The 27,700-nt window shown below is 40.7% G+C and overlaps 1 protein-coding gene across 4 annotated transcripts; it reads left to right on the forward strand.

Annotated features, from left to right (window-relative positions):
- Positions 1-803: 803 nt before the first annotated feature.
- nipbla (NIPBL cohesin loading factor a) lies at positions 804-27,692 on the forward strand. Of its 4 annotated transcripts, none has more exons than XM_069178144.1 (49): positions 804-1,170; positions 3,024-3,097; positions 4,626-4,775; positions 5,056-5,221; positions 6,232-6,332; positions 6,454-6,565; positions 6,740-6,903; positions 8,289-8,437; positions 8,865-8,955; positions 9,230-9,451; positions 9,672-9,917; positions 10,055-10,806; positions 12,439-12,655; positions 12,814-12,990; positions 13,217-13,408; positions 13,730-13,891; positions 14,004-14,107; positions 14,195-14,281; positions 14,480-14,711; positions 15,013-15,164; positions 15,253-15,333; positions 15,481-15,581; positions 15,809-15,938; positions 16,071-16,153; positions 16,450-16,582; positions 16,816-16,959; positions 17,181-17,267; positions 17,673-17,893; positions 18,087-18,189; positions 18,363-18,461; positions 18,670-18,816; positions 19,976-20,110; positions 20,268-20,366; positions 20,536-20,589; positions 20,683-20,791; positions 21,056-21,186; positions 21,396-21,536; positions 21,630-21,723; positions 22,025-22,179; positions 22,433-22,523; positions 22,736-22,909; positions 23,164-23,354; positions 23,644-23,751; positions 23,942-24,142; positions 24,785-24,931; positions 25,080-25,462; positions 25,559-25,733; positions 26,092-26,289; positions 26,396-27,692. In XM_069178144.1, the coding sequence occupies exons 3-49, from the start codon at positions 4,712-4,714 to the stop codon at positions 26,756-26,758; spliced, it is 7,668 nt and encodes a 2,555-aa protein (XP_069034245.1). In that variant the 5' UTR covers positions 804-1,170; positions 3,024-3,097; positions 4,626-4,711; the 3' UTR covers positions 26,759-27,692. The 4 variants fall into 4 exon arrangements, with proteins under 4 accessions (XP_069034245.1, XP_069034247.1, XP_069034248.1 ...); XM_069178146.1 differs by having other exon boundaries at positions 14,007-14,107; XM_069178147.1 differs by having other exon boundaries at positions 10,055-10,230.
- The last annotated feature ends 8 nt before the right edge of the window (positions 27,693-27,700 follow it).

Raw genomic sequence — 27,700 nt, forward strand, 5'->3', positions numbered from 1 at the left:
TACATTACATTGAGAATCTGATAGCTTTATTTACTTGTTACTTTTAAGATTACAATTCTTTATACCCCTCCTGACCACATCTCAAATTTTTGTGACTTTGAACTTGAATGTTTCTGACAAATTTAAGGGCAAAATATTCCTTTATGGGTTGCAAAAAATAAATGTCTTAGGGTAAATAAACTTCGCAAAAAAAAACTCTGGAAAATGTCACAAAACAAAAAAAACGGGTTTTTTTTAGTTTGTTTTTTTTAGAGATATGTGGTTTTCACAGGACAGCAATGATCAGATATTATGCTCTTATAGAACATGAAGCATTTTTGTTGATTAAACAGTTTGGTCAAATTGACTGCAGCAGTAAAATATACATTAATACAGCAATAATATGAATTCAAAAACATCGTACATAGACTAATTGAGCATTTTACTGCACAATACTTTTACTTTAAATAAGCTATTTAAAGTAAATTTAGCTGATAATAGGCCACTTATTTTTACTTAAGCAAGGTTTTTGAACGCAGGGCTTTTACTTGCATTGGAGTATTTTTCCAGTGTAGTATGAGTATTTGTACTTAAATACTGAATGTAACGTGTCCTGTTAAAGCCCGAATTTAACTTTACGGCGTACGGAACCCAAAAAAAAAAAAAAAAAAAAAAAAAAAAAAAAAAAAAAAAGGTAAAGTTGTCGCACAGCGCTCCCTGGCGGCTCAAGCGCGAAACGTCGCATGGCATTTTGTTTGGCGCCGATGGAGGGAGTCACTCCCGAGATCTTCGGTCAAGTCAGACGGCAGCACTTCCGGTCGGCATTTTGTTCTACGAGAGGAGAGCCTCTCGATGATCGCAACAATCGTCATATTTCTCATTTACTGTCGAAATTGGCTGCACTCGCCGTTCACGTCGGCGCGGACCGACTGAAACTCCGAAGAGCGAATGTTTCCCCGCGGACGTGCGCCGAAACATTCAGCCTCGAGCGACGGAAGAAGAGCGACTCGGACCGACCCGGATTATTGTTGGTAGCTTGAGCGGGCTAGCTCATCGGCTAGCTGGCAAAAGCCAAAGCCGAGAGAGAGGTTCCTTCTGGAGGAGCTGCGAGGGAGAAGAAAGGGGGAGCTAGAGACACGGACACGGACCCAGCGAAAAGCGTTCCCCTCCCTTTGAACGCAACATCCGAAGGTAAAAAAAAAAAAAAAAAAAAAAATACTTGCATACACGTCTTTTTTGAAAATCCAACTTTTTTTTTTAATTTTTTTTTATTATTATTTTTTTTTAAATTGCACTTATTAGCGACAACGTGAATAAATGTTCCGCTCGCGAGAACCACCTACACGGCGTCGTTTCATCGGTTTGACCGGGAGGTAACGGAAGCTAGCGGACTAGCCAGCCAGGGCTAGCTAGGTGTGTGTGTGTGTGTGTGTGTGTGTGTGTGTGTGTGTGTGTAGTGTGTGTGTGTGTTTTTTTGCCCTGTCGAGGCTCACGGCCTCAACTGGATGTCATTCGTCGAGCCCGAGGATTGGGCCGATGCCACGGAATTAGAAACCATTGCCTTCACATCTACACACAAACACCACCACCACCACCACCCTCCTCCTCCTCCTCCTCCACCCTCCGAGCTACTCAAAGCTCTGACGTCCCTGAACCTCGACCAGCTTCCTCCTTTTATTTGAATCTTTTTTTTTTTTATTTTTTTTTTTTTTTATCTGAACTAACAACAGTGTGTAGCTCGTTAGCACAACTAGCTTCGCTGTTTAAAAAAAACAACACAAAAACACGACTGATTGTTGTTAGCGGGTGTTTTTTTTTTTTTTTTTTTTTTTTTTTTAATCGCTGCTCGTTTCAGGGAACTTCTCGGCAGCGTGAAAACGTTTTGGTGGGTTTTTTTGTTTTTGTTTTGTTCGCACGAGCAGCGAGCTGCAGCTCAGCTAAAGATAAACATGGAAATGGATGCTAACGCCGTCTGCACGGGCAGCTAGCTGCTGGTCTGTCGTTGTCATGTGTTATTTGACATCTCACGCTGTGTGTGTGTGTGTGTGTGTGTGTGTGTGTGTGTTTTGTTGTTGTTGTTGTTGCTTACTGCAACACATTTGGCACCAGAGCTCGTGTTGGTTTTTGGTCGCGATCCTGTTCTGAAATGTTTTTGCCTCAAACTACAGCTGTAGTTACTTTACTGCTTTGAGTTTGATCGACTCGGTCGTGCTTGTTAGTCGGGGACTGTGCGTGCTTTTTTCTCTCTTTTTGTGTGTGTGTGTGTGTGGTTGTTCTCCGGACTTGGGCCAGTTTAATGCTGTTTGGTGGCTGTCGGCTTCTGGAGGATGCAGCCCACCCACCCCAACACCCATCACCACCCCCACCCACCACCCCCACCCACCCTGCTACCGCTGCCACCATCACAGTGCATCTGTTCCTTTGTGCTGCCTCCTGCCTGTCAGTCTCACAGCTGTCAGCCAAGCCCCCCACCACCACCACCACCCCCACCCCCTCCTCCACCTCCCCCCCTTGCGTACACAGCGAAACCACATAGACGGAGCATGCTAACGTTACCGCTTTGCTCATACGATGTTTACAACACCCATCTGTTGACTGTCTCCAACAACAACAAAAAACAAAAAAAAAGTTTCTCGTAGTAAGTAAGTAAGCAAAGCAGGTGACCCCCGGTGATCGTTTGTACCCACGTGTGGTTGGGTTGCAGCTGCGTGTTTACAGATTTACGTGTTGTATGAAAAAGTTGTCATCCAAAAAAAAACACCAAAAAAAAGCAACAGGGCTGTGCACTTTTTATTTTTTTTTTTGCATTCTACGTTTCAGGATTGTGTGGAAGTAAACACGTGGTCGTTGCGGATATAAGACGTGCATGTTTGACAGTTTATGTTGTTTTGTTATGTTTGACATTGTTTTTTTTTTTACTGTTTTAGGTGAGCATCTAAGCACAACACCTGCCGGCAGTACGCTTTATGTAATTGTCATGTAGAAGAATGCAATGCAGTTTCATGTCACAGAGTCTCATGCAGAGCCGTGTTCTCTTTCAACAGATTGAAGGGGTAGGACTGTTTTTATCTGAAATGTCAGTGAGTCCACCAGAGACTGCACAGAATTCTTCAAAAAGGTATTATTTTAATGGCTCGAGTCCTCTGTCATTTCACTGGTTTGCCATTATTGGCAGTATTGATTGTTTACGGGTTTTGAATGTGGCGCATGTGATTGTGTCTTAATTTTGATGCTTAAGTCATTTCTCAAAATGTCGTTACATGCAGAATAATGTGGACAAATGAGGGTCCGTTAAGTGTGGGCTGCGTTTAGATATTTTGAAAAGTGCAGCTGGCTTTTTCCTCTGCTTCTCTTTGACTTCCTGAATAGTCTTACTTGAGTGGTAAAGGGTATCTAACAGTCGAAGGGATTCAAGACAAGTTCTGTGTCTGGCCCAAATTTGTACAGATCTGTAAACTGTGACCCTTAAAACCCTATAATTTGAAACAAATAAAGGGTAATACGCATAGATTAACAATGGATGACTATACATGTGTATATATATAATACATATTGACCTTTATATTATCTACTCAATTACTAAAGCAGTCAGCATTACTCACTGGGCTACATTATCAAAGGGGCAGTATAGGACTCTCTACTGTCTAAACTGGAAGCTGTAATTCCACTTCAATATGATCCTCTTTTTCTGTGTGACTTAAGAAGCCAAACGATGTTTTGTTTTTGCTAAACAAAACACTGTCATGATAGTGACTGTTTTGTGTTTGAGTGTTTTGTTTACACTTGTTTTGCATTATATTTAAATGGCAGAGAATGCATTACTTTGCAATATTTTATGATAAACATCAAGCTGCGTCTACCTTGTGTATCTGAAACGGATCTGAGTAATATGACATGTAATTCACTTTTAATAACCTTCAACTTGCATATTAAGACTGAACTACGACTTTAGAAACTGTAATTAAAATGACAAACACACATTGGCACATTGCTACTGTTTATCGTATAGACCTGGATAGAACCATGGTGGTACACAGCAGAATCATCGAATAGTTAGTGACCTTGTTCTCTAACCTGAAGACATGGATTCAGTTATCTGTGCATTTGTATCTGTTAAACATTTGAGTGAGACATTTAACCTGCACTCATGCTAGCAGCACGACAGGTCTGCATGCGGGAGATGTCTGAGGTTTCCTGTCTTATTGGTCATTACAGTGTAACTAGTAATATACTCGACATGCAATTGGAAAACAGTGAGATCCTGTTCAGATATGCAGTGAAGAACATGGCATTTTATCTTGATTGACAAGCTCCAGTAAGACGTTTATTTGTGTTGTGCAGATGATGCAGCAGACACCAATTCTGCTTCATGAAACGCACCATCAGCATAAAGGCAGAAATAGTATATACAGCAATTTTTTTTTTGTCCATTTACTCAGCATGTGAATCTGTTTTTGGTGTGGCTAAACAATGTTGAATGTTTTATCACAGTCACTTTTGCTCATTTCTTTGTAGCCACTCTTTTATTTCCCTCGTCTCATTTTCTAAGTCGGAGCTCGCTCTCTTTTTTTCCTCGTCCTTCTCGTGTCCGTCACTCATGCCGTTTTTGTCTCTCTCTCTCTCTCACTAACATCCCTCTCTCCTAGGTGCCAGGAGATGTGAGGACGGGTGTCGTCCATCGACCCCCTGATCTACCTGTGTATCAACACACTCCCCCACCCTCACCTTCAGCATGAATGGGGATATGCCTCATGTTCCCATCACCACTCTCGCTGGGATCGCTAGCCTCACAGACTGTGAGTTTCGCGGTTGTGTTCCAAACACTGTAACAGTTTTTGTACTGACTCCTCTTCCGGTGTAAAATGGCAGGCTGAAATATTCTGTCTGAACAGATGTAAATTTGCAATCGTGATTACATACACTCTTTCTTGCCTTGTCTACCATTGTCTCATTACTTTTCTGCTACTGTGTTTCCTGGATTGCTCGCTTGTTTCTCAATCTGCGCGTGTGTCTTTGTCACTCTTCCTTTACCACCCAAAATGTGTTCTTTTCTAAAACTCTCTCTTGTCATCCCAGTGTTGAACCAGCTGCCCCTCCCCTCCCCTCTACCTGCCACCACCACTAAGAGCCTCCTATACAATGGGAGGATTGCGGAGGAAGTTACCTGTCTACTGGGCTGCCGGGATGAGAATCTGGCCTCCCAGCTAGCCCATGGCCTCAACCAGGTCTCCACAGAGCACATGTGAGTGTTATAAGCAAACATGACCGTGTGGCAAAATTGTGTCTTGAGTAGAGGAAGAGGACAGACATGATGATTGGAGGCAACACGTTTTCATGGAACGGTCTGAGAGCTCGGGGTTCAACGTACCTTGGCTTTAAAACTGAATAGTAAAATTAAAGAAGCGATGCCACTCTTGACTTGTGGAGATGTAGTGACATTGCTTAGTTCTCTTACTAATTAAAATACGAAAAGATTAATCTTTAATGAGATAGAGACATGAAAGACTTAACACTGATACCGGAATAAATGTTAACGTGTCCCCTGCGGGCAAATTTGCAAGGTGCAGACATGACAATATAAAAAGTCAAGAGCTGTATGAAATTATAGTTTATAATTGCCTTCATGTTTTTTAACTTTAAAGGTGTCATTTTTGTTTGCGAGTTCAATTAAATCAGACCCAATTCGTTATATTTGTATTATCGATGTGCAATTACGCTTAAATTTATATCATGTTAAATATCATTTTATATGCTGTGACAGCATTTCATTAAGAACACCTGTTCTAGTGCAATATAGATGTAACAGATCTGCTATTAACTCTTGCAAAGCTTATATATTTTTCGAATTTTTCTTGACGTTGATTGAAAGGTGATACTTTAACTTTTTATTATTTTGGGCTGTGGTGATGGTGTACTGGACTGTATTTTATTGTAAAGGGTCCCCAATATTTTTGCACACTTAACAGTGAAAATGCATGAGCGTTTTGACAATAGAGTTTATGACAGAGCTGTATTTGACTGCATTTGTTTTCCTAATAAAGTGCTCGGTGAATGTCTATTGACCTAAATCCAGCGGAATATATACTTGACAACTGAATATTACTCATTCAGCCGATGCAAAAATCCTGCAAATAAATTTTACAATCGAGCCATTCTGTTGATTGATTTGCAACATTGTGCAAAAAGGACTAAAACAACCATATTTTCTGTTTAAAAACCTGAACTGTGCCTATTTTTTGTGTGTGTTTCCAGAGAGCTGAAGGACAACCTGGGTAGCGATGAGCCAGAGGGAGATGCACCACTGTTGCTGCAGACCATGCTGGCCAGGAACCCTGGCATCTTCAGGGAGAAAAGTAAGGGCACCAATACCTGTTGCACATTATTGATATGATTCATCCGTACGAAAACAACCATATTTTTAAAACAAGAAACAAATATATATATATTTATATATATATTTTTATTTCTAAACAGACGTTATGCAGCAGTCAATGGTACCACCATTCAAGATCACCCAAAATTCCATGCATAGCCCTGCCCAGCCTGCAAACTTCCAGCCAGCGGCAATTTCTCCCAATCCACCGAGGTGGGTTTTGTTGCAAGACCGATCTGACTCTACTGTATCATAACTTTAAATGGAAACCCAATCCAAAGATATTATCTTTATAAGTGACATTATTTTAAATTATTATTGTGAATGCAATTTCCTTCTAAGCGCTTGTTCACCTTCTCCTTCTTTCCCCTCCTGCACTTTGTCCAGCCGGTTTGTGCCGCCTCAGACTGGTTCCAGTAGCCGGTACATGGGCCAACAGAACAGTCCAGTACCCAGCCCCTACACTCCTCAGAGCCCCGCCACTGGTTACATACAGCAGTATCCCCACCAACAACCACCCAGCTATAACCAACACCAACAGATACAACAAGGTGAGTGTGAGCTGCATGTTCATGTGCATGCATGAACAGACAGAAGGCTTGAAATATGGATCAGTGTGTCCATGTTTGTGTTTGCTCCTGGCTAATGTACCAGGTGATCTGTATGAGTCAGAGTCAAAGACTTGGCTTTCAGACTCAGCCTATCATTAGACAATTAGAATAAAGTAAACATTAGCATTTTGAGGTTTGTCGTTGTATTGTCATTGTGCATAAATACTGCCAAAGATCCCCATATAGTATGTTTAATGTGAAGATCCCCGTCTGTTGAAGTCTGTCCTTCCATATGTTTTCATGGTTTCTTACATGACAACACATCTATTGGATCTGATCAGCTATACAGAATTGGTATTGAAATTGCATGAAAATCTGTCATGTCAGGCCATTTTACCAAACTAAATAGTTGACTTTGTCTTCTCTGTCGCATATAATTGCTGGCTGTGATTTTGTGTACAAAATTGTGTTCCTTGTTGAGCCAGCTGATAACGTGCACTTCACACTTCCTTCAGTTGCTTCACAGTAAAATCCAACATCATTTTTGTCTTATTTGGTTAAAATGTTTAACCAGGAATTTCCCATATGTTTTAAGAAATAACACAACCTAAAAGAACAGTAATAAAATGTTTGGAATAACAAACTGAATAATTTAATTTAAAAGGCCACCATATATTTTATGATTTTAGCCCATGCTGACATCTTCAGTCGATACTGTGACTGCCATCATCTTCATCTATGGCAAATACATTTGATATTGAGTTTGTGTTTTTTATAAATCATTTTTCAACAATTTTATTTCAGTGGATTTCACTGTTAAAATTGTACTGTTATGCTTACCGTGTTCTCTTTAATCTTTTTACTTTAAGTGATTCAATGTTGTAGGTTTTTAAGGGAAAAAGGGGGCAGGGATAAGATATAAAAAATTTACCTGCTGAACATGAAAATAATACAACATTATTGTTATAATTATTGTGACAATTGTGGCTCATGCAACTAAATGCAATTGGTTGAAATTTGTATCCTTTGTATTGTGAAAGCCTGCTCTGGTGTATTAAATCACACACTTTTAGTGCACTGGTGAAGCATATGACCAATAACAGGAGAAGTGATTTGTAGAAGCGTAATTACATTTATTTTTTTTATAGTAGTTAAAATTAAAATGCTTCACTTCCTTTTTTGCTGGGTCTCATGAAACCCCTCCGGAGCATCATGGAAGGAATGAATGAATGAAGTATTTGTCATATAAATGTGTATTTATTTCATCAGCAATTTTATCTCCAATTTAAAAGAGAGCATATTTCTTTCTGTCATGAACAACAATATTAGAATGACCTTACTGATGGATAATTTGAAATAATGAAATAACCTCTTTGTTCTTGTAGTGTCTGTGGCGAGTCCCATGGTTCCTGGTGGGATACGAAATATCCATGAGGGCAAAGTACCGGGGCAGATGGCCAATGCTGCCAACCACCACTCAGACAGACATGGTACTGAGGACTACCTGAACATTGTACACCGACTGGGCAATGAGGTACGACTGACTGACTGAGTCTGTTATGAAAACATTATACTTTTGTTACTTAACCTAGGCAAACAATGTGTAATACAGCAAAAAAGTCACAAAAAGGTTTGGAAGATTTGTAATGTGAGCCAAAAATACTCTTTTCTCCAAAATATCCCCAAATCTTTTATACAACAGACTGCACAAGAGATAAGGGACGAATTGAGGCAAATTATTTTCACACTAAAGAGAAGAAAAGTAATGTCAAGTAATACTTTCTTTGGGTTGTTTATGTAGTGTTAAGCAATCATGTGCAAGGGTTTCTGAATTAAAAAAAAACAACAAAAAAAAAAAAACTCCCCAGTAGTCGTGCAAATATAATGGAGAGCCAGGTTGCAGGTCCAGTGTAAAGCTCATACATGCTAGCTTACTTTTGTGTTGTTTATGTTTTGTCCAGGAGGGTGACTCCACCATGAGGAATCCCTCTTTCCCTTTGAGGTCTCCACAGTCAGGCTGCTCGCCAGCAGGGAGTGAAGGAACGCCCAAACGTAAGGACACTAGACGAGGAAAGGAGGCACCGCAGTGAATACACCCCGCCTACCTTTTCTTCACTCGGGGAGAAACTGCTTCATGCTTGAAAATACTCCTATTTACAATTTTACAGCAGCTGAACAGTTTGAGGCCATTATCTGTCAAGAGCAACGTCAGTGGTCATTACAGTGCCGTGTCAGGTTTTGTGCGCTTTTGTTTTACATGCCTTTTGGAGGATGACTTACTTTCTCGTAACTTTTGTCTTCTCTGCTTGGTGTTGCTTCTTCACAGCGGGTTCTCGTCCCCCGCTGATCCTCCAGTCACCACCTCCCTACGCACCTTCACCGAGGGAAGGAGGACCGGACCAGAAACAGCAGCTCCAGCAAAGGAAGAAAACTCCAGCAGTGAAAGAGGAGAAAGATATGTACGACATTGTTAGCTCTCCAAACAAGGACTCGACAAAACTCACCCTCAAGCTGTCCAGGGTCAAGTCAAATGAATCTGATACCCCAGGTAAGATTTTGGATCGGCTCAATCTTAGCTGGAACCACAGTATTTTGTTACCCAATCAGTTTCACAGCTATTTAATCAATTAGCAGCAGTGAAAAGAGGTATGCTGCATCTTTACATCTTTTTTAGAACAAAAAATAAATCTTGTTGGTCAATAGCAGAGAAGCATCATCCCTTTTTAAATACGCCTCGATAACTTTTTTTGTGTTTGTTAATATCTCAGGTGATGTTATGCCGGGCATGGATCAGAACTCGGACAATATTGAGGCAGAACTGGGCTTTCAGCAGGTTCCTGTTCTCCAGCAAAATCTCGGAGCCCGGCTGCAACAGCACCAGGCGGGTGGTGCCGCTGGTCTTCAACCTCCCAGTTCTCCTTACGACGAGGCAGAGCTTGATGCCCTCGCTGAAATTGAAAGGATAGAACGCGAGGCGGCTAGTGAGAAGTGTTCCAAGGAGGTGCAAGATAAAGGTGTGTAGATAGCTCAATATAGATAAAAGATAATTGTCATGTCTATGTATTACTATATAGTTCAAAACTGTGTGTGTTTTGTAATTATAACTTATTTCCACCGTTTAATTTTACCTTCATGTCTCTCTCTTTTACAGACAAGCCACTGAAGAAGAGGAAACAGGACTCTTTTCCCCTGGAGCCAGGAGCAGGGGGACCAGGTGGCCCCACGGGTGCCCCAGGCAGTGGATCAACAGGAGGGGGCAATGCTGGCAAACTGACGCCGCAAGAGGCCACTGCAGCTGGGAATGGTGCCAGTCGCCCTCCCCTCATGGTGAGCATCGACCTCCAGCAGGCAGGCCGAGCTGACGGCCAGCTCGACCCCTGTCTGGCTGCCCCTATTCCGGCCCTTGAGGCCCAACGCTGGCCTGAGGAACCAGCTAGCGGGCCGGCTACTGTGGAGGGTTCTGACACGGCTTTGCGGTTGAAACCAGATGGACGACCGGAAGTCATCAAGAACAGGGTCGATAAACATGACAGCAGGAGGGAAGGTCGGGAGTCATCAAAGCACCGACACGATGAGAAGCCCTCAGACAGACGGGGAGAGATGCCAAAGTCATCAAACCGAGGGGAACATGGACGAGACAGGGACCGCGAATCTGACAGGGATAGAAGGCATCGGAGCGAGACCGGTGGTCGAGACAGACGGTCCCCTGACTCTCGCTGCCGAAGTGATCGAGATAGGTCTGGCTACCGGGCTTCTTCTATTGGAGAGCCTGGTCGCAGCAGCAATAGGCAAGATGGTTCCAAACCAGCCTCATCTGCTTCTGGTGCTAAACTTCCAGATTCTTTCCCTGCTCATCTCCTCGGAGGGCATAGTGGCGCACTGAAGAACTTCCAGATCCCTAAGGTGATCTGGACCGACCCAAACCAAATATCTAGCCGTCTACCAATCATTCAACTGTCACTGCCTGCAATCTCACAAAACCAAATCACACCACTTCTCACTCTTGATTTTTGTTTTTGTTTTCCCATTTGTAAGCCTTTCTTTTATTGCTGGGATTGGTTTTAAGATTCTATTAACACATTAACTCACACCTTACCATCTCTCGAAAGTAGAAGAAATTGTTTTGTTTTATTTAGTTTGTGTGTACGCAAAAGCAAGTACCTTAAAGAAATATTCCACTGCGTTTTGTCCGGATATTGAATGCGGGTAAATGTTTACTGAAAGCACTCGCTGTAAGGAGCCCTGAAGTCTGAACAGTCAAGCTTCCATATCGGTTGTCAACGCCGATGCATAGTGTTCAGAGATGCTAACCGCAGCCATAAGCCATGGCTGAACAGTGAGGTGCCCTCACCACAGTAAAGTGGGCTGATTTCATATATTAACATTGTAGCTTTTGTTTATTTGCATACAAAATGTCAAGCACAGCTTTAGATTGCATACAAAAGCCAGAGAGGTCTGTCTGGAAGTGGGCAGCTCACACAAAGTATAACTATATGGTCTCCATAATTAGCACCCAGGCAAACAAAATGACCCTGTTTGAGCTTGCAGTCAGAATTGGCAGTTAATCATCCACACACCGTACCTGAACGTACTTACTTAACTTCTACTCATTACTGCTAAGCAATGATTAAACTTGTTGAGTTGTGTAAGGCTATATATATATATATATATATATATATATATATATATATATATATATATTTGGCATTGACTTAAGAAATAATGACTGCCCTATGCTGGAACTGACTGAATTGTATTCTGAGAAATATGTGGATACGGTTTTTAAAACATACCAAATTAGGAAGAATTGATAAGTGTTTAATGCCTGATGTATGGACTTTTCAGTAAAGAGAGTTAATACTTTCTATGTAGGAAGTAAAAATACCTTTGCCAGCTAGTTAGTCAAACACTTTTTGCTGATTAATTTCTTTCAGCCAGTTAGAAATCATTGTATGTTGTAAATCACTTCTTTTTTTTTTTTAGTTACATTCTCCTTGTGAAAAACTTTCACATCTGTTAGGGCTACCTCTCAGTCAGTCACCTTTAGCACAACAAACCTACTGCAGTGAACAGCACACTTTGTCTATGTGCTGATCAGTCTACATGGTTTTTAGCAGGTAGTGATTGGACCAATGTGTGCTCTGTATATATTGTACGCTTGTTTATTTGTGCACAACCTCGCCACAAACTTTCAATATAGTGGAAACATCCACGGTTGCCATCCCCATTTTTGCCCTTTTAAAACTTGTTGGCACTGCAGTGTTGACAAAGTGTCGACTGCTAGTCCTACAATTAAAGACGAGGACATTTGTTGGGAAAAACAGTGGAATATATCTTTACGTCTTTGCTTTCAGGACTCCAGAAACTAACATCAAAATCACTAATTTTGTCAGTTTGAATCATTGTTTACATTTTACTATCTAACTTGATTTTCTATTCTGTAAATAAATCTCATATTTTCTGTTGAAAATTGTATGAAAAGGTGAATTTTATGGATGTTTGCTTTTTTCTAACTCTTTGCTCTCTTTTTCCCAGATCAATCGTGATAAGGACAGCAGCACTGGGTCAACTGAAGGTCAAATGTGGGGCCAGCCTAAGGTTAAACTGGAGAGGCTGGGTTTGGTGCAGGACTTTGAGAAGCGGCCCAAGCCTGTTGTGGTTCTAAAAAAGCTGTCAGTTGATCAGATCCAGAGGATCATTCGGCACAGCAAGTCTGGAAAGAACAGGATTTCCTCAGTAAAGTCTGGCAAAAGTAAGAACGAAAGACTGCAGACAGTTTTTCTCAATTCATTATTTTTCGTGACAGCATTTTTTTCCTCTTTGTCCGTACTGTTTTTCTATGCACCTATAAGAAAATGAAGGAGTCATCTTTTTGTTAATAACGTGAAAATCTTATTGTCAAATTTTCAGGTGGTATGGACCCAGCTGTTCTGAAAGAGCTGCCCCCAGAGCTGCTGGCAGAGATTGAGTCGACCATGCCCCTGTGTGAAAGGGTAAAGATGAACAAGAGGAAACGAAGCACTGTAAATGAGAAGCCCAAATACGCTGAGGTCAGCTCTGATGAAGACTTCGATGCAAATGGAGAGTGTAAGTCAACTCATTTAATTCTCCCTACTTGTTTTGTGTAAGTTTGGTCATTTCAATTGATAAATATTATGAAATGTAATGGATGTGAGCTTGTTGAGATTACTGTTTGTAAACATTCCTATACAGAAAGATTTCTATCGTAAAAATGTAATTTTTGTTCATCAATTCGCTGTTGTAGCTTGTTTTAGATTTTAGGAGCTCATTTCTTTATGTTAAATCTCGACAGCTGCGAGGAAGCGGCAGCGACGAGACAAAGACCGAGCCTGGGATTTTGAAGAAAGGGAGCGACGGGGTTCAGGGGAGCGACGGGGTTCAGGGGATCACCGCAAAAGCGGACACCGAGACGGCCGGCGAGGTTCAGGGAGCCGCTACCGAGACTCTTCTGACGAAGATTCGCCGCCACCCAGCATGATTGAATGTCTGTATTCAAGCATTTCAAATTATGCTTGTCTTTCTTTTGAAATGTGACAGTGATAGAACAGGATATTGTTTCTTTGTTGGGTTTTCAAACTGCCGCATTAGAGTGAAGAGTAGTGTTTTTATGTCTACACACAGAAATATGAATGTATAACATCACAGACTAATGCAGTCAAGGAAATGCATCCATATTTTGCTTGTGACTAACAGGTTAATGTGACATTGAAACCTGTAAAAATGTGCTTGTTTCTGTAAATAAGGAACTTTGTTATCACAGAAAAGAAAACAAACACCAAACAACCACATTTCTTTTTCTCATTAGTGGCCAGAAAAATGAAGATGAAGGAGAAGCAGAAGAAACGGAAAGCATATGAACCCAAGCTGACCCAAGAGGAGCTGATGGACTCGTCCACATTCAAGAGATTCTTAGCAAGCATTGACAACATACTGGAAAACCTGGAGGATGTAGATTTCTCTGCCATGGGTAAGTACCTGTGCTGACTGGTTTTTAAACTGCCACAGTGGGTGTGTCAGTTTTGAAACCCTATTTTATTTTACACTGAGTTTTGTCTCATGTTTGGTTTTGTGTTTTCCAGCAGATGATGATGAGATACCTCAGGAATTTCTTCTTGGTAAACACCAGTTGAATGAGCTCGGCAGCGAGTCCGCCAAGATAAAGGCCATGGGTATCTGCAGCAGGGTACTGTATAGGTTTTTTTTATTAATTATTTATTTGGACTGTGATACTTCAGATGGAGGTCTAAATAACTCTTTTCTGTTCCTGCAGATCCCATCAGACAAGTTAGTGAAGCTCCTGAATATTCTGGAAAAGAATATCCTGGATGGGTCCAAGCTCTCCACCATGATGAACCATGTGAGGTCCCTTCCTCCCTCATTCTGGTTTTGATATTCTTTGTAATGGTATTTAATAATGTGAGAGATTTTGGCGATACACTGCAGAAATCAACGAAGTATCCATGAAAACAATTCTGATAATGCATAAAAAGGTATCCTTCAGATGTTGGTTCATTGCGGTAAAAAGTATTCACATTCTTGTCCTTTGTAACCTTAGGACCATGATGTTGAAGATGAGGAGAAGCTTTGGAGAGACCTGATAATGGAGAGAGTAACAAAGTCCGCAGACGCCTGTCTGACAGCTCTTAACATCATGACCTCAATGCACATGCCGAAGGCTGTCTACATTGAAGACGTCATAGAGCGGGTGCTACAATACACCAAGTTCCATCTTCAGAACACACTGTACCCACAGTATGATCCCGTCTACAGGGTGGACCCGCATGGAGGTGACGACAAAGAGCTTTACTACATCTGCTTGTTGATCTGCAATCTATATAACTTTTATCTAACTTCGTCTCTACAGCTGTTAATTCTGTTATATATGAAAAGGTATTTGAAAATCAGGGGATGTTAAAGAGTGCTTGCAAAATTTTGCTTGTCTTACTTTTTGTATTTTTTATAAATCATTATTTTTTTTTTTTAAATCACTTTTGGTTATGAGAAAATGTTTGTTGGTATCTAAAAAAAAAAAATGTAATGATGAAAAATAAAAAACAGTTTATTAATGAGCTTCTCTTGTTTGTCTAGGTGGCCTGTTGAGCTCCAAGGCAAAACGTGCAAAATGCTCCACACACAAGCAGCGTGTTATTGTCATGTTGTACAACAAAGTGTGTGACATTGTCAGCAACATCTCTGAGCTCTTAGAGATCCAGCTACTTACAGACACAACCATCCTCCAGGTAAAAACTAAAAGCAATGTTGGACTTTAGTCCCTGCACAATTGCATTGCAAACCAGATGATGACTCGAATCCATCTTTTTATTTAAGGTGTCTTCTATGGGAATCACGCCGTTCTTTGTGGAGAATGTCAGTGAGCTGCAGCTGTGTGCCATTAAACTAGTTACAGCGGTGAGTCTTTGTGGACAGAAATGTATCTACAGCTGGTTTGCAACCATCCTGTCTTGAATACATCGCAGTTTTTCACAGCTAAATTTCTTCTTCTGACTTGAGTCCATATCTCTTGTGTGAATATAACTTATTGTTTTCTGTTTCCAGGTGTTCTCACGTTATGAGAAGCACAGGCAGCTGATTTTGGAGGAGATCTTTACCTCTTTGGCCAGACTGCCTACCAGCAAACGCTCACTCAGGAATTTCAGGTAACTTGTTTTACATTTATTCACATTGATTCATGGCCATTCGGCGTAGCAGGGATAAAGCCTCAATTTGTCATCGGTCATTGTCTGACCATCAATGGAGCAAAATTATTATTGAAGCGGAGGTGAAGATATCACAGTGTTCCATAACCTACTCCCCATGTCCATCATTTTTCTGAAAAATATCTATTAGAGTAACTTATCAGGTATCCTGACCTCTTGTAACTCAGGCTGAACAGCTCAGACCAGGATGGAGAGCCAATGTACATCCAAATGGTGACTGCTCTGGTGCTGCAGCTGATCCAGTGTGTGGTCCACCTCCCCAACGACAGGGATGTTTTTGACGAGTACGACTCCAAGGTACAATTGCAAGCTCACACACAGAATCACTGCACAAGCAAACAAATGTACATTTTCTATTATTACAAAAACACATTTAGACATAAAATTGCTGAAGAGTCCTCTGTGTTTTTTTTTATTTTTTATTTTTAGGTGGATCAAGATGTGTTGATAACCAACTCCTATGAGACGGCAATGAGAACAGCGCAAAACTTCCTCTCAGTCTTCCTCAAAAAGTAATGACTGTTTCATTCTTTGTGCATGCGCATGCTGCTGCTGCATGAAATACAAACAATACAGGAACCTTTTGCAAACATTGTTCTAGACTGCGTAAAGTAGTCACTATTTTTTTAAGTTTGGATTTATTGTGTTGGCTTGTTCATTTGCAATGTTTAATTTTCTGTCTTTATCTTCTTGTTGTCCCTGGGGTCGTGATTATAATTGCTACCATTAATTCTTTCTTTCACTTTTTTGTCCCTGTTATTTCCCCCTTTCCTCCTCTACTACTTACTTTCCCTTCCCCCTCCCTCAGGTGTGGCAGCAAGCAGGGAGAAGAGGATTACCGGCCATTATTTGAGAACTTTGTCCAGGACCTGCTCTCAACAGTAAACAAACCAGAGTGGCCTGCTGCCGAGCTGCTGCTCAGCCTGCTTGGTAGACTGCTGGTTAGTATGACAAAGATTTTGCCTTAAACTGTAAATACAACAATTTGTGCCGAGATGTCTCTTAAGAATTGAGAATCCAGTTAAATACCGAGTGACAGTTTGATGGCTGCAACATATTCATTCAAACATCAACCGATTTACTTTTTGATTTGTGACAATACAATATTTAGATGCAATGGTAAGTTGTGGACATGTGTCCTTATATTCTTTCTCTCTGTCTCTTCTCCCATCAGGTCCACCAGTTCAGTAATAAGCAGACAGAGATGGCTCTGAGAGTAGCTTCTCTAGACTACCTGGGCACAGTGGCAGCCCGTCTAAGGAAGGACGCCGTCACAAGCAAGATGGACCAGAGATCAATTGATCGTATCCTAAAAGAGGTAGAAGAACAACTTCATATCCGATGACCACACTTCCTATTTAGCATAAGTTGATTTTTCAAATTTTTGTAGTCGCTTTTTTGTTGTTGTTGTTGTTGTTGTTGTTGTTGAAAGATTTGCATCCCACTTTTTTTGTCTTTTTTTTGTCTTTTTTTTTTTTTTGCCGAACCTATTTATTGGATTGGTGTGAATCTTTTGTAACCTTTTCTCTGATCATATAGTCCCCAGGCAGTGATGACACGCAGCAGCTACAGAAGGCTCTGCTGGACTACTTGGAGGAGAATGCTGAGACAGATGCCTCACTGGTGGTGAGTTTACATTAGACTAAACGTTTCCGTGGTGACACTGTTGCAGTTTAAGATATCTGAAATCTATTTGCATGTTCTCAGTGCCACGCGGGCTCTTAGTTTATTATTTTAAATGAGATATTTAGCCATATATTGAAGCACCTTCGTTTAGGTACCTGCCATGTCCAAACATAGGACTGAAAACATTCCATTAAAATTGTTAACCAGTAGTTTATGCTGTATTCAGCTCAAATTGCTGAACAAATCCTGCTTCATTAGAATAAATTGGCACAAACTAAAATATTAGCTCATAATAACGTGATGTGTTCATAAAATTAATGTATTTTACCACTTTCTTAGTTTGAATAAATGATTGTTTTCTTTGAATCAACTATATCTGATACTGAAACCTTCTTTGTCTTCTAGTTTGCGAGAAAGTTTTACATTGCCCAGTGGTTCCGTGATGCCACCACGGAGGCAGAGAAGTCCATGCGGAACCAGAATCCGAAGGATGAGGACTCATCGGATGGACCACAACATGCCAAGGAGATGGAAACTACCGGTGAAATTATGCAGCGTGCCGAAAAGCGCAAGAAGTTCCTACGCACCATCATTAAGACCACGCCGGCACATTTCGCCACACTGAAGTAAGGATGTGTTATGTCTCAGCGTCGTACATATTTCTCACAGAACAAACTTTTGATTGTTCCAATCTTTCTTCTTTGCGCTCTCCTGTATCGCCATCTTATTTGCTCTCACAGCTACCTGTCACTTACAGTCTTTGCCAGTTGTGTGCCTGTTTCAGTCTTTAACTTTCTTCTTCTTGGCCCTTCTTTCCAGAATGAACTCTGACACTGTGGACTATGAAGACTCCTGTCTGATTGTGCGTTATTTGGCCTCCATGAGGCCGTTCGCCCAGAGCTTTGATATTTATTTAACACAGGTAAGATTTGAATTGTCAAAAAATATGTCTTTAATGTAACACAACAGCTGTATACAATAATCTATATAAATGTTTCCCACAGTATATTACAGTTGATAAAGGGCTCATTGGTTTGTTTTTGTTTATTACATCAATGGCTGGTATTTAGTTATTTATTTTTTTTTTTTAAATAGATCTTGCGAGTCCTTGGGGAAAGTGCCATCGCTGTAAGGACGAAAGCCATGAAATGTCTGTCGGAGGTTGTGGCTGTGGACCCCAGCATACTGGCAAGGGTATGTGTTATCTGTTAAGAAAGATAGTTTGTCTTGTCTGAATGATCGTAAGCCATACACCTAACAAGATGTGGGTCTGTCTTAACTCATGTTCTCGTTATATTTTTGCCCTGTAAAATATAATTTCTTATTCTGTTATGTATGCAGGTTACCTTTTAGTCATTTTTCCTGTGTACATATACTGACGCCCTCTTCTTCACCTCTGTAGTCGGACATGCAGCGTGGCGTCCACGGTCGTTTGATGGACAACTCCACCAGCGTGAGAGAGGCAGCTGTGGAGCTGCTGGGCAGATTTGTGCTCAGCAGACCCCAACTCACTGAGCAGTACTATGACATGCTCATAGAAAGGATACTGGTAAGCAATACTTGCAGTCATGTCGTGTTTGCTGTGTAATCACAATGTTGATCTGTGGGTAGAAATCGGTGTTGATGTGTCAGTTCGATGCAATCCTCACAACTTCAAGTCCCTCATCAATCCACACAGTTGTGTGAATGGTGTGAAAATGAGGCGCCATAGTTTTATGACGTCGACACCCCAAATGTGTAATTTATGATTCCGCAGTTAGAGCTATTATTTCATTGGTCAGCCAGAACAGACAACACGTTTCATTCATGCCAGTTCATTTATACTGTATGTCCACTGATATGAACATACCCTGATGTTTCTCCACATACAGTGACGACCTCTTGTGTTGAAATTATCTTTGCATTTCAAGGATGTGTTGTGATGTTCGTCATAGTGCTGTGGACTGGAGTTAATAGTTGTTGCTCAAGCCATCTCACATCACCAGTGTTAATTTATCAAAAGCCTTATGCATACCAAACTTTTTAATCAGGTATGTTTAAGCGTTTTTGTTTTGTTTTTTTTCCTTTTATTGTACACCTCTGAGATTGTCAGTTTTGGAGAAACACATCTTCTCCTTGCACCCACAATATGTTTTCAGTTTTATTTTGTTGTACAGTTTGCTGTCCACTTCTTCCTCTGCGGCGGGAATGCTGTTTTTCTGGTCACTTAATTTCCATGAAGAAGCACTGCAAGGACAGAATTAGAAGAAAAATGGCTTAAAATGGTTAATTTTAGCTGTTTCAAGTTTCCTTTTACATAGCTCTAATACTAATATTATAGTACTGGTAATAGATAAGGAGCCAATTTAGTGTTCACAGCATTTTAGAGTCCAGGATTAACGCAGATCTTTGTGATGTATGCTGAGGTGATATAAACTGTTAATGCCGAATCGTAGTCAAACACAAAAGCTTTCTCCATATCCTTTGAACTTGGTGTCTGGGAAGTGAATACCTTGAAATTGTTGTGCCTGTTGTCATGGAAATATTCTGGAGGGTTCATGAGAAGTTCACCCCTCATTACAGTCTTATACTGCCACCTGTTGGCAAACAGATGCTAATGCACCCCATGCAGACGTTTGTTTTGAAAATACAAACGAGAGCCATGTTTTATTTTAAAGCTTTCACAGCATTGCATTGCCTTCATTAAATGAATTGTTTTTCATGCACAGGACACTGGTATCAGTGTAAGAAAACGGGTGATTAAGATTCTCAGAGATATCTGTCTGGAGCAACCGACCTTCAGTAAGATCACTGAGATGTGTGTGAGGATGATCCGCAGGGTCAATGACGAGGAAGGCATCAAGGTATGGATCAACTGTATCTTTGTCTCTTTGTAGACATGATCTGTTTTGATATGACTTCCATTCTTTTATCATTATTATTCCATTAATTTCTCATGCCATTTTTAGATGTGATAGAAAGGATATTAATGCAAACTAATGAAACTTATGTTCTTTCTAGAAATTGGTGAATGAGACATTCCAGAAGTTGTGGTTTACTCCGACTGCAGCCCACGACAAAGAGACCATGACCAGAAAGATTCTCAACATCACTGATGTGGTAAGTTGAACTGACTTACCAGTTCAATGTGTGCGTTAATATTACAAAAATATGTACCTCAGTAAAAATGTACTCTCTCTCTCGCTCATGAACCCTCACCCTGCATTGTTTTTGTTTAATGGTAAATGTTGGCCAGTGTGTTATTAATCTAAGTGTCTGCCATCTTCAGGTCGCAGCATGCCGAGACACTGGCTATGACTGGTTCGAACAGCTTCTTCAAAATGTAAGTGTTTGATTTTATGCTTTGTTTTCAGTGGGTGTGCCAAATATGATTGTTTAAAACCTTTAAAAATGAACATTGTCTCTTTGGCTGTAGCTTCTCAAATCAGAAGAGGATGCATCGTACAAGCCGGCCAAAAAGGCCTGTGTTCAGCTCGTTGACAATCTGGTAGAGCACATCCTTAAATACGAGGAGTCTCTTGCAGGTATGTACTTTTATCATTTGACACCAACTTGAACTGTCATAATGCATCAGTTGATTTAACTACAGTATGTACTGGAGTTAAATCAATTGTTCTCCTATTTTAAGTTTGATAGAATTCAAATGTAAATTTGTATTTATAGTTAAATACATAACTTCTTTGAATGTGACAAGCATGTTAAATATTTTTTTTCTGCCCGTCTCCCCCTTTTTTTATTTATTATTATTTATTTTAAATGTTAAAACGTTTTTTTTTGTTGTTTTACAGACAACAAAGGGGTAAACTCCACACGACTAGTGGCGTGTATCACCACCTTGTACTTGTTCAGCAAGATCAGGGCCCAGCTCATGGTCAAACACGCCATGACCATGCAGCCCTACCTGACCACAAAGTGTAACGTAAGTTGTCTTTAATTTATGTTTTTTATTCCATTAATTAATCCATTCTTTAGATGAAGCATTGAGAATACAGTACTCATTTCTTTCAGCATTTTTTGCAATGACTTTTCTAATGGGTGAAGTTAACCAGTCAAATCATTGTAGGTACCTGATCCTGCAAAGCTCCTCCAGTAAGTGCGATATATATTTTTATATTATTTCCCTTGCAGACTGCCAATGACTTCATGGTTATCTGTAATGTGGCAAAGATCTTGGAGCTCGTGGTGCCTCTGATGGAGCACCCCAGTGAAACTTTCCTTGCTACCATCGAAGAAGACCTCATGAAGCTCATCATCAAATACGGCATGACGGTGCGTGGCAGTGACTTTTCAGACATTTGTATCCTTGACATGTAAAGTGTAATCAGTTCAGGTAGACCTGATGGTTTTCCTTCCTTTCTCTAGGTGGTCCAGCACTGTGTGAGCTGTCTTGGAGCTGTTGTCAACAAAGTCACACGCAACTACAAGTTTGTGTGGGCTTGCTTCAACAGATTTTATGGTGAGACATACAGAAAGCCACTTTGGTGTTGAGGCCACTGCAAAGAACACAACCTGGCGATGTTCATTTGTAAAGTTTTACCTTAATCCTATTTAAAGACAAGCAAATAAAGTTTCAACTTTCCAAACACGTCCATGAGTTCACTGTATTCTCATCTACCTTTAGATTAGCGGTTATAGAGTTTATCTCATCTACAAGTGCTACAGAAAGCGCATAAAAACCGGAAAAGGAAAAACAAATGTGACGCACTAATAATCTAGGTCTTTAAATGTGCCTTTCAAACCTTTCTGTTTTTTTCCAGGTGCACTTAACAAGCTGAAGATTCAGCATCAGGAGGATCCGAACAGCACAACGTTAGTAGCAAACAAGCCTTTCCTGCTGCGATCGCTCTTCACTGTGGGTGCCCTGGCCCGGCACTTTGATTTTGATCTGGAAGAGTTCAAGGGCACCAACAAGGTAGGTCAGCAGTTAAAGTTTAGTCATGTTAAACATTTGAAATTAAAGCTGGACAGAGCTATTGATTACAGCTTTAAGTCCAATTAGTAGTTTTTGATCTCAGAAAAAACAACCTCGGTTAGAAAAAATATTACTCCCACCGAAGCTCTCGCCACAGCCAAGATTTGCTTAGATGTGAAAGCCTATTTTTCTAACAACATTATTGCTGCTAAACAAATGATAAAATGTACACTATTATGTGTGTTGTGTGTAGGTTGTTATCAAGGAGAAAGTTCTTGAGCTGTTGCTATACTTCACCAAACATGAGGACGAGGAGGTCAAGACCAAAGCCATCATAGGCTTAGGTAAGATGTTAATAATGATAAGATTTGATAAAAGTATAGGTCACCATATTTATTGTGTGCTAAACTGTTAGCCACTGAGTGTTTAGGCTGAGGCTAGAGATGTGCTAGAAGCTGATTGTTAAGGGATTTTCCTTTCCCAACAGATGAGATGTATAAATGCAGACTGTATTGTTTGCTTGTTCTTACACATCTTTGGTATTCTTCTACCTCAGGTTTCCTTGTGATCATGCATCCCAGCCAGATGTTTATGCCCGAGGTGAAGACCTTGTACAATAGCATCCTGGCTGACCGCGCCTCATCCATCAACCTCAAAATCCAGATCCTCAAAAACCTCCAGACATACCTGCAGGAGGAGGATACGCGGATGCAGGAGGCAGACAGAGAATGTAAGTAAAGTTACGGTTCTCGCTGTGATTTTAACAGATTTTTTGATTCATCCCTCAATTGTCATATCCTCTGATGGCATACAGTTTTTGTTGTTGACACCATCAACAATGCACAGCTATGAAAGAATTGGTTATGATAACAGTTTGCCGGTCTAAGTTGATCTGACAAAAATACATTGTGTTGTGTGAATTCAATAAATGCATCCATTGAAATAGAAAGAAAAAACAACGCATTGAACTTTGTGTACTTGTAGGGAAGAAACTGTCCAAGCAGGAGGATCTGAAGGAGATGGGCGACATCTCTTCAGGGATGAGCAGCTCCATCATGCAGCTTTATCTGAAACAGGTGTTGGAGGCGTTCTTCCACAGCCAATCCAGCGTACGGCACTTTGCTCTCAACGTCATAGCACTCACACTCAACCAGGGTCTCATCCATCCTGTACAGGTAAGAACCTGTAATATATCAATATGATAGTAATATTAAACAGGGATTTTTATTTTTTTTATTTTTTATTTTTTGTCTGTTTGCTGTATTCTCAACAGCAGTAATTTTCACTCTTAAAAAAAAAAGGGTTGTGTCTTAGCATCTGAAAGCCTAAAAATAAGTACAAATCACCAAAATCCATTACCCAGTAACTTCCATAAACTTCTTTGTTTCATAAACAGAAATAAAAGCATGTGCTTGTGAACCCAACACCTTTTTTTTTTTTTTTTTTTTTGCCCTGTCTTTGTAGTGTGTTCCCTACCTCATTGCAATGGGAACAGACCCAGAGCCCAGCATGAGGAACAAAGCTGACCAGCAGCTGGTGGAGATCGACAAAAAGTACACAGGATTCATCCATGTGAGTCGTACATTGCTGGTCCTTTCAGTGATAAAGGTCTGGAGCTGGTTTCCCCGTTTTTACAATGTAGATGGAAGTGAAGCAGGGCTGGAGAAATAGTCACAGGAATTTTTGTGTCTTTACTCTACTGGCACGTTTCCATGACAGCGACTGTTTGTAACACTTCTCTTCTCAACATATTCGATGACAGATGAAGGCAGTTGCCGGGATGAAGATGTCCTACAGTTTGCAGCAGGCCATCGATTCATCTCGTAGAAGCATCGTAAGAGGCTTCAGACAGGATGAGACCCACTCAGCGCTCTGCTCCCACCTCTTCACTATGATCCGGGGGAACCGGCAGCACCGGAGAGCTTTTCTCATCTCGCTGCTGAGCCTTTTTGATGACAGTTCTGTGAGTTCACTTGCACTCATTTTGTTGGCACTGCTTAGTGTAAAGTGGCAATTCCCTCATTAACGTGAAAATCGACCTCATGTTTTTACACATTTGTTGGCAGTGTGTTGTTTGCTAGAGATGTAATACAATATTTTACAATTTCTGCTTAAGTTGCAGAATTTCTTCTACAATAGGGCTTCAGCTAACGAATATTTTCATGATCGAATAATCTGTCCCTTATTTTCTCATTAGTTGTTTGGTCTTCAGAATCTCGTAAAATGGTGAAAAATATGGAGCCGTGTTTCCCAAAGCCCAAGCTGCAACCTAAACTCTCTTGATTTGTCCCGACCAACAGTCCACAACCAGAAGATTTTCAGTTTCTTATCATGGAGGACTAAAGGAACCGGACTATATTCACATTTAAGAAGCTGGAATCAGAGAATTTGAGCTTTTATCAAAATAGTTGACAATTAATTATCTGTCAATTAACTACATGATTCATCGGCTAATCGTTGGAGCTCTATTCCACAATTTTGAGCAACTACAAAGCAATTTACCCGGGGAGGGGGCGATTAATAAAAACATTTTTAATGACTTTTATGGACTGCAAAGTGAGTTTGAGGCAGGCACTGACTCTCGATCTTTTCTTTCTCTCTGCAGAAGACAGAAGTAAACATGCTGCTGTTTATCGCAGACAACCTGGCTTGTTTCCCATACCAAAGCCAGGAGGAGCCTCTCTTCATCATGCACCACATAGATATCACTCTGTCTGTCTCCGGCAGCAACTTGTTGCAAACCTTCAAAGAGGTAGGATGGTGTTTCATTTCTGAAAATAGCTGTCATCTAAAATGTTTTGTGCAGCCTCAAGATTAGGGGCTTGAAAAAAATCCTGAGAAGCACACCAGTAATTAGTCTTGATTTGAATTTTATTAAATTTTCTTCCCTCGCTGTCCAGCTTCTGCTAAAGGAACCGAGGCGTAAGGAGAAGAAGGTAAAGAAGGAGTGGAAGAACACATTAGATGGGGAGGACGAAGAGGAAAAGATGAACTGCGATTCTCTCAGGATTGACGAGGAAGAAAACGGCAACACTGATGACAATGAAGACGATGACGATGTGGTACGGCGTCCCAAAAAGACGAGAAAGCCTGTTGCAAACCCAGAGAGCTCAGAGTCTGAATCTGATCTGGAGGATTTGGATGTGGTGGATGCGGAGAAAGTAATGAGGCTCCTCCCAGACAATCCCACAAGCCTCTTGGATTTTGCTAATGCTGTTCAGGGCATCCTGCTTCTGCTGGTGCTTAAACAGCATCTGAAGAACCAATATGGATTCTCTGACAGGTACGATCTCCTTTATCAAAATGAATACATGTAGATATGTCAGAGTTGGGAATTCCATGACTTCTGTAACTCAAAAACGGTTTTGTCTCCCAACAGTAAAATTCAGAAGTACTCTCCAACCGAGTCAGCAAAGGTGTACGATAAGGCAGTGAACAGAAAAAGCAACATTCACTTCCACCCACGACAAACCATCGACTTCATCTCCAACAACATGGCTCACGCCACTCTGACGGACGACATAAAAAGGCGGATAGTCAAGCAGTACTTAGATGTAAGTAATAAAGCTTCATCAGACTTCACTTCAAGTGCTTGGTGTGCATCAATAATTGCTAGTCAATCTTTCAGAGGGTTTTGGTTTGTTTCCTGTCTCCTGACCAGTTACTTACATCCGCATTTTAATGCAGACGTACATCTAATTCTGAAGAAAGCCTTTCAATAAAAAAAAAAAAAAAAAAAAAGCCTTACACATCTGTGTGGTAGTAGCAACAGATTTGCTTTGAAAAGCTTGTAGTTCAATTTCATGGCAGCTGGCATTTGGTCACATTTGGCTGTTACATGTCAGTGTCTAACTGTCGATCAGTGTAAATCCTCCTCTCAAAGTTAGTTTCTTGTCTTTTCACTGCACACAGTTCAAGGTTCTGATGGAACATCTGGACCCAGATGAAGAGGATGAGGAGGGAGAAGCATCTGCCAGCGCAAACATCAGAAACAAAGCCATAAACGCCCTACTGGGAGGCTTAGGCCCAATGTCGGGACCCAGTCCGCGCAATCAGGCGGGACCAGAGACAGACGATGATGACAGTGAGGGCGATGAAAGGACCCCAGGGGTGAGATGAAGCGATACACACACTATTTATAAAATGCAATTTAAAAATGCGGAGGTATTAATGCAGCCTTTTTAAAAAAAAAATTTTTATTCCGTCCTCTTTGCAGTCCTCTCGAAGGTCAAGGCGAGCGGGCGACTCCTCGGATCCCGGCCGTATGAGTGAGACAGTGGATGCTATGGATGTGATTGCCCTTTGCTGCCCCAAATACAAGGACCGGCCGCAAATAGCTCGAGTCATCCAGAAGACCTCCAATGGATACAGCATCCACTGGATGGCTGGCTCCTACTCGGGGCCCTGGGCGGAGGCCAAGAAACGCGATGGCCGCAAACTGGTGCCTTGGGTGGACACTATAAAGGAGTCGGACATCATTTACAAGAAGATTGCCTTGACCAGCAACCACAAACTGAGCAACAAAGTAGTACAGACTTTACGCTCACTGTATGCAGCGCGGGAAGGAGGGGCTAGCTAATGGCTCCCGTGTGGTTTTTTTTTTTTTTTTTTTTTCTTCTTCTTTTTTTTTTTGGTTCCCCCGCTCCATTTCTACTTTTAAAATCCTCTTCTTCCCTGCTCCTGCTCCTCATCCTCAACCTGCCACCTCCAACAACACAGCCAAACTTCACTGGATTCCTACCCTCCCCCTCTCCTTCCTCATTTTTGTAAGAAAACACAAGAGGGCAAGAATATTTGACACTACATACTTTTACATGAGATATTCTTGCAAAAATGACACAAAACATAAGACTTATATTAGAGGGACTGCTCATGTTTTGTTTGTGTACAAGTTCAGAGGATAGAATCCTGAAGGCATTAAAGGAATAATTCACCCAAATTATCCCTTAAAAGGCCATCAGAAAAGAGACCTGGAGGGAAATGTTTTGTCAACATTGTTGTGGGAGCTCCTTCGCTGTTGTGCAGCAGATTCTAGTCGCTCATTTCTACTCCCACTGTATCATAGTTTAACACAACAAAAAACTAAAATGTTTATATCTCTGAAGACAAAAAAGCTGTAAAAAAAAGAATAAAACCTTAAGTGAATGTTGGAAATTAGTCTTTTTGATGTTCTTATTAAAGTGTTTTTGGAGTTTATTATACTACTAGCACCCTGATGGTTTTTCCTTTTAGCTTTTAGATATTTGAAAAAAAAATTAAGAAAAAAAATAGAAAAAAAAAAAATAAGAATTTTTATTTTTGTTCACTTTTATTTGTCCATGCTGTACAATGGCAGAGTCCTCTGAATATAATTTATTCTATTTCGAACTACGCATGCAGTATATGTGGCCTATTGCAGGAGGATATTTTGTAAATGTAGATTTTGTTGTATTAGGTCACCCTAGTAATAAGAGGAAAAGGGATTCATACCCTTTTGGTGGAACAAATACTGCAATAAATTTTCTACTTCTCTTTGTCACTT

Source organism: Embiotoca jacksoni, unplaced genomic scaffold (assembly GCF_022577435.1).
Source record: "Embiotoca jacksoni isolate LCO1_2020_lvr unplaced genomic scaffold, fEmbJac1.0.p SCAF_8, whole genome shotgun sequence".
Lineage (NCBI taxonomy): Eukaryota > Metazoa > Chordata > Actinopteri > Embiotocidae > Embiotoca > Embiotoca jacksoni.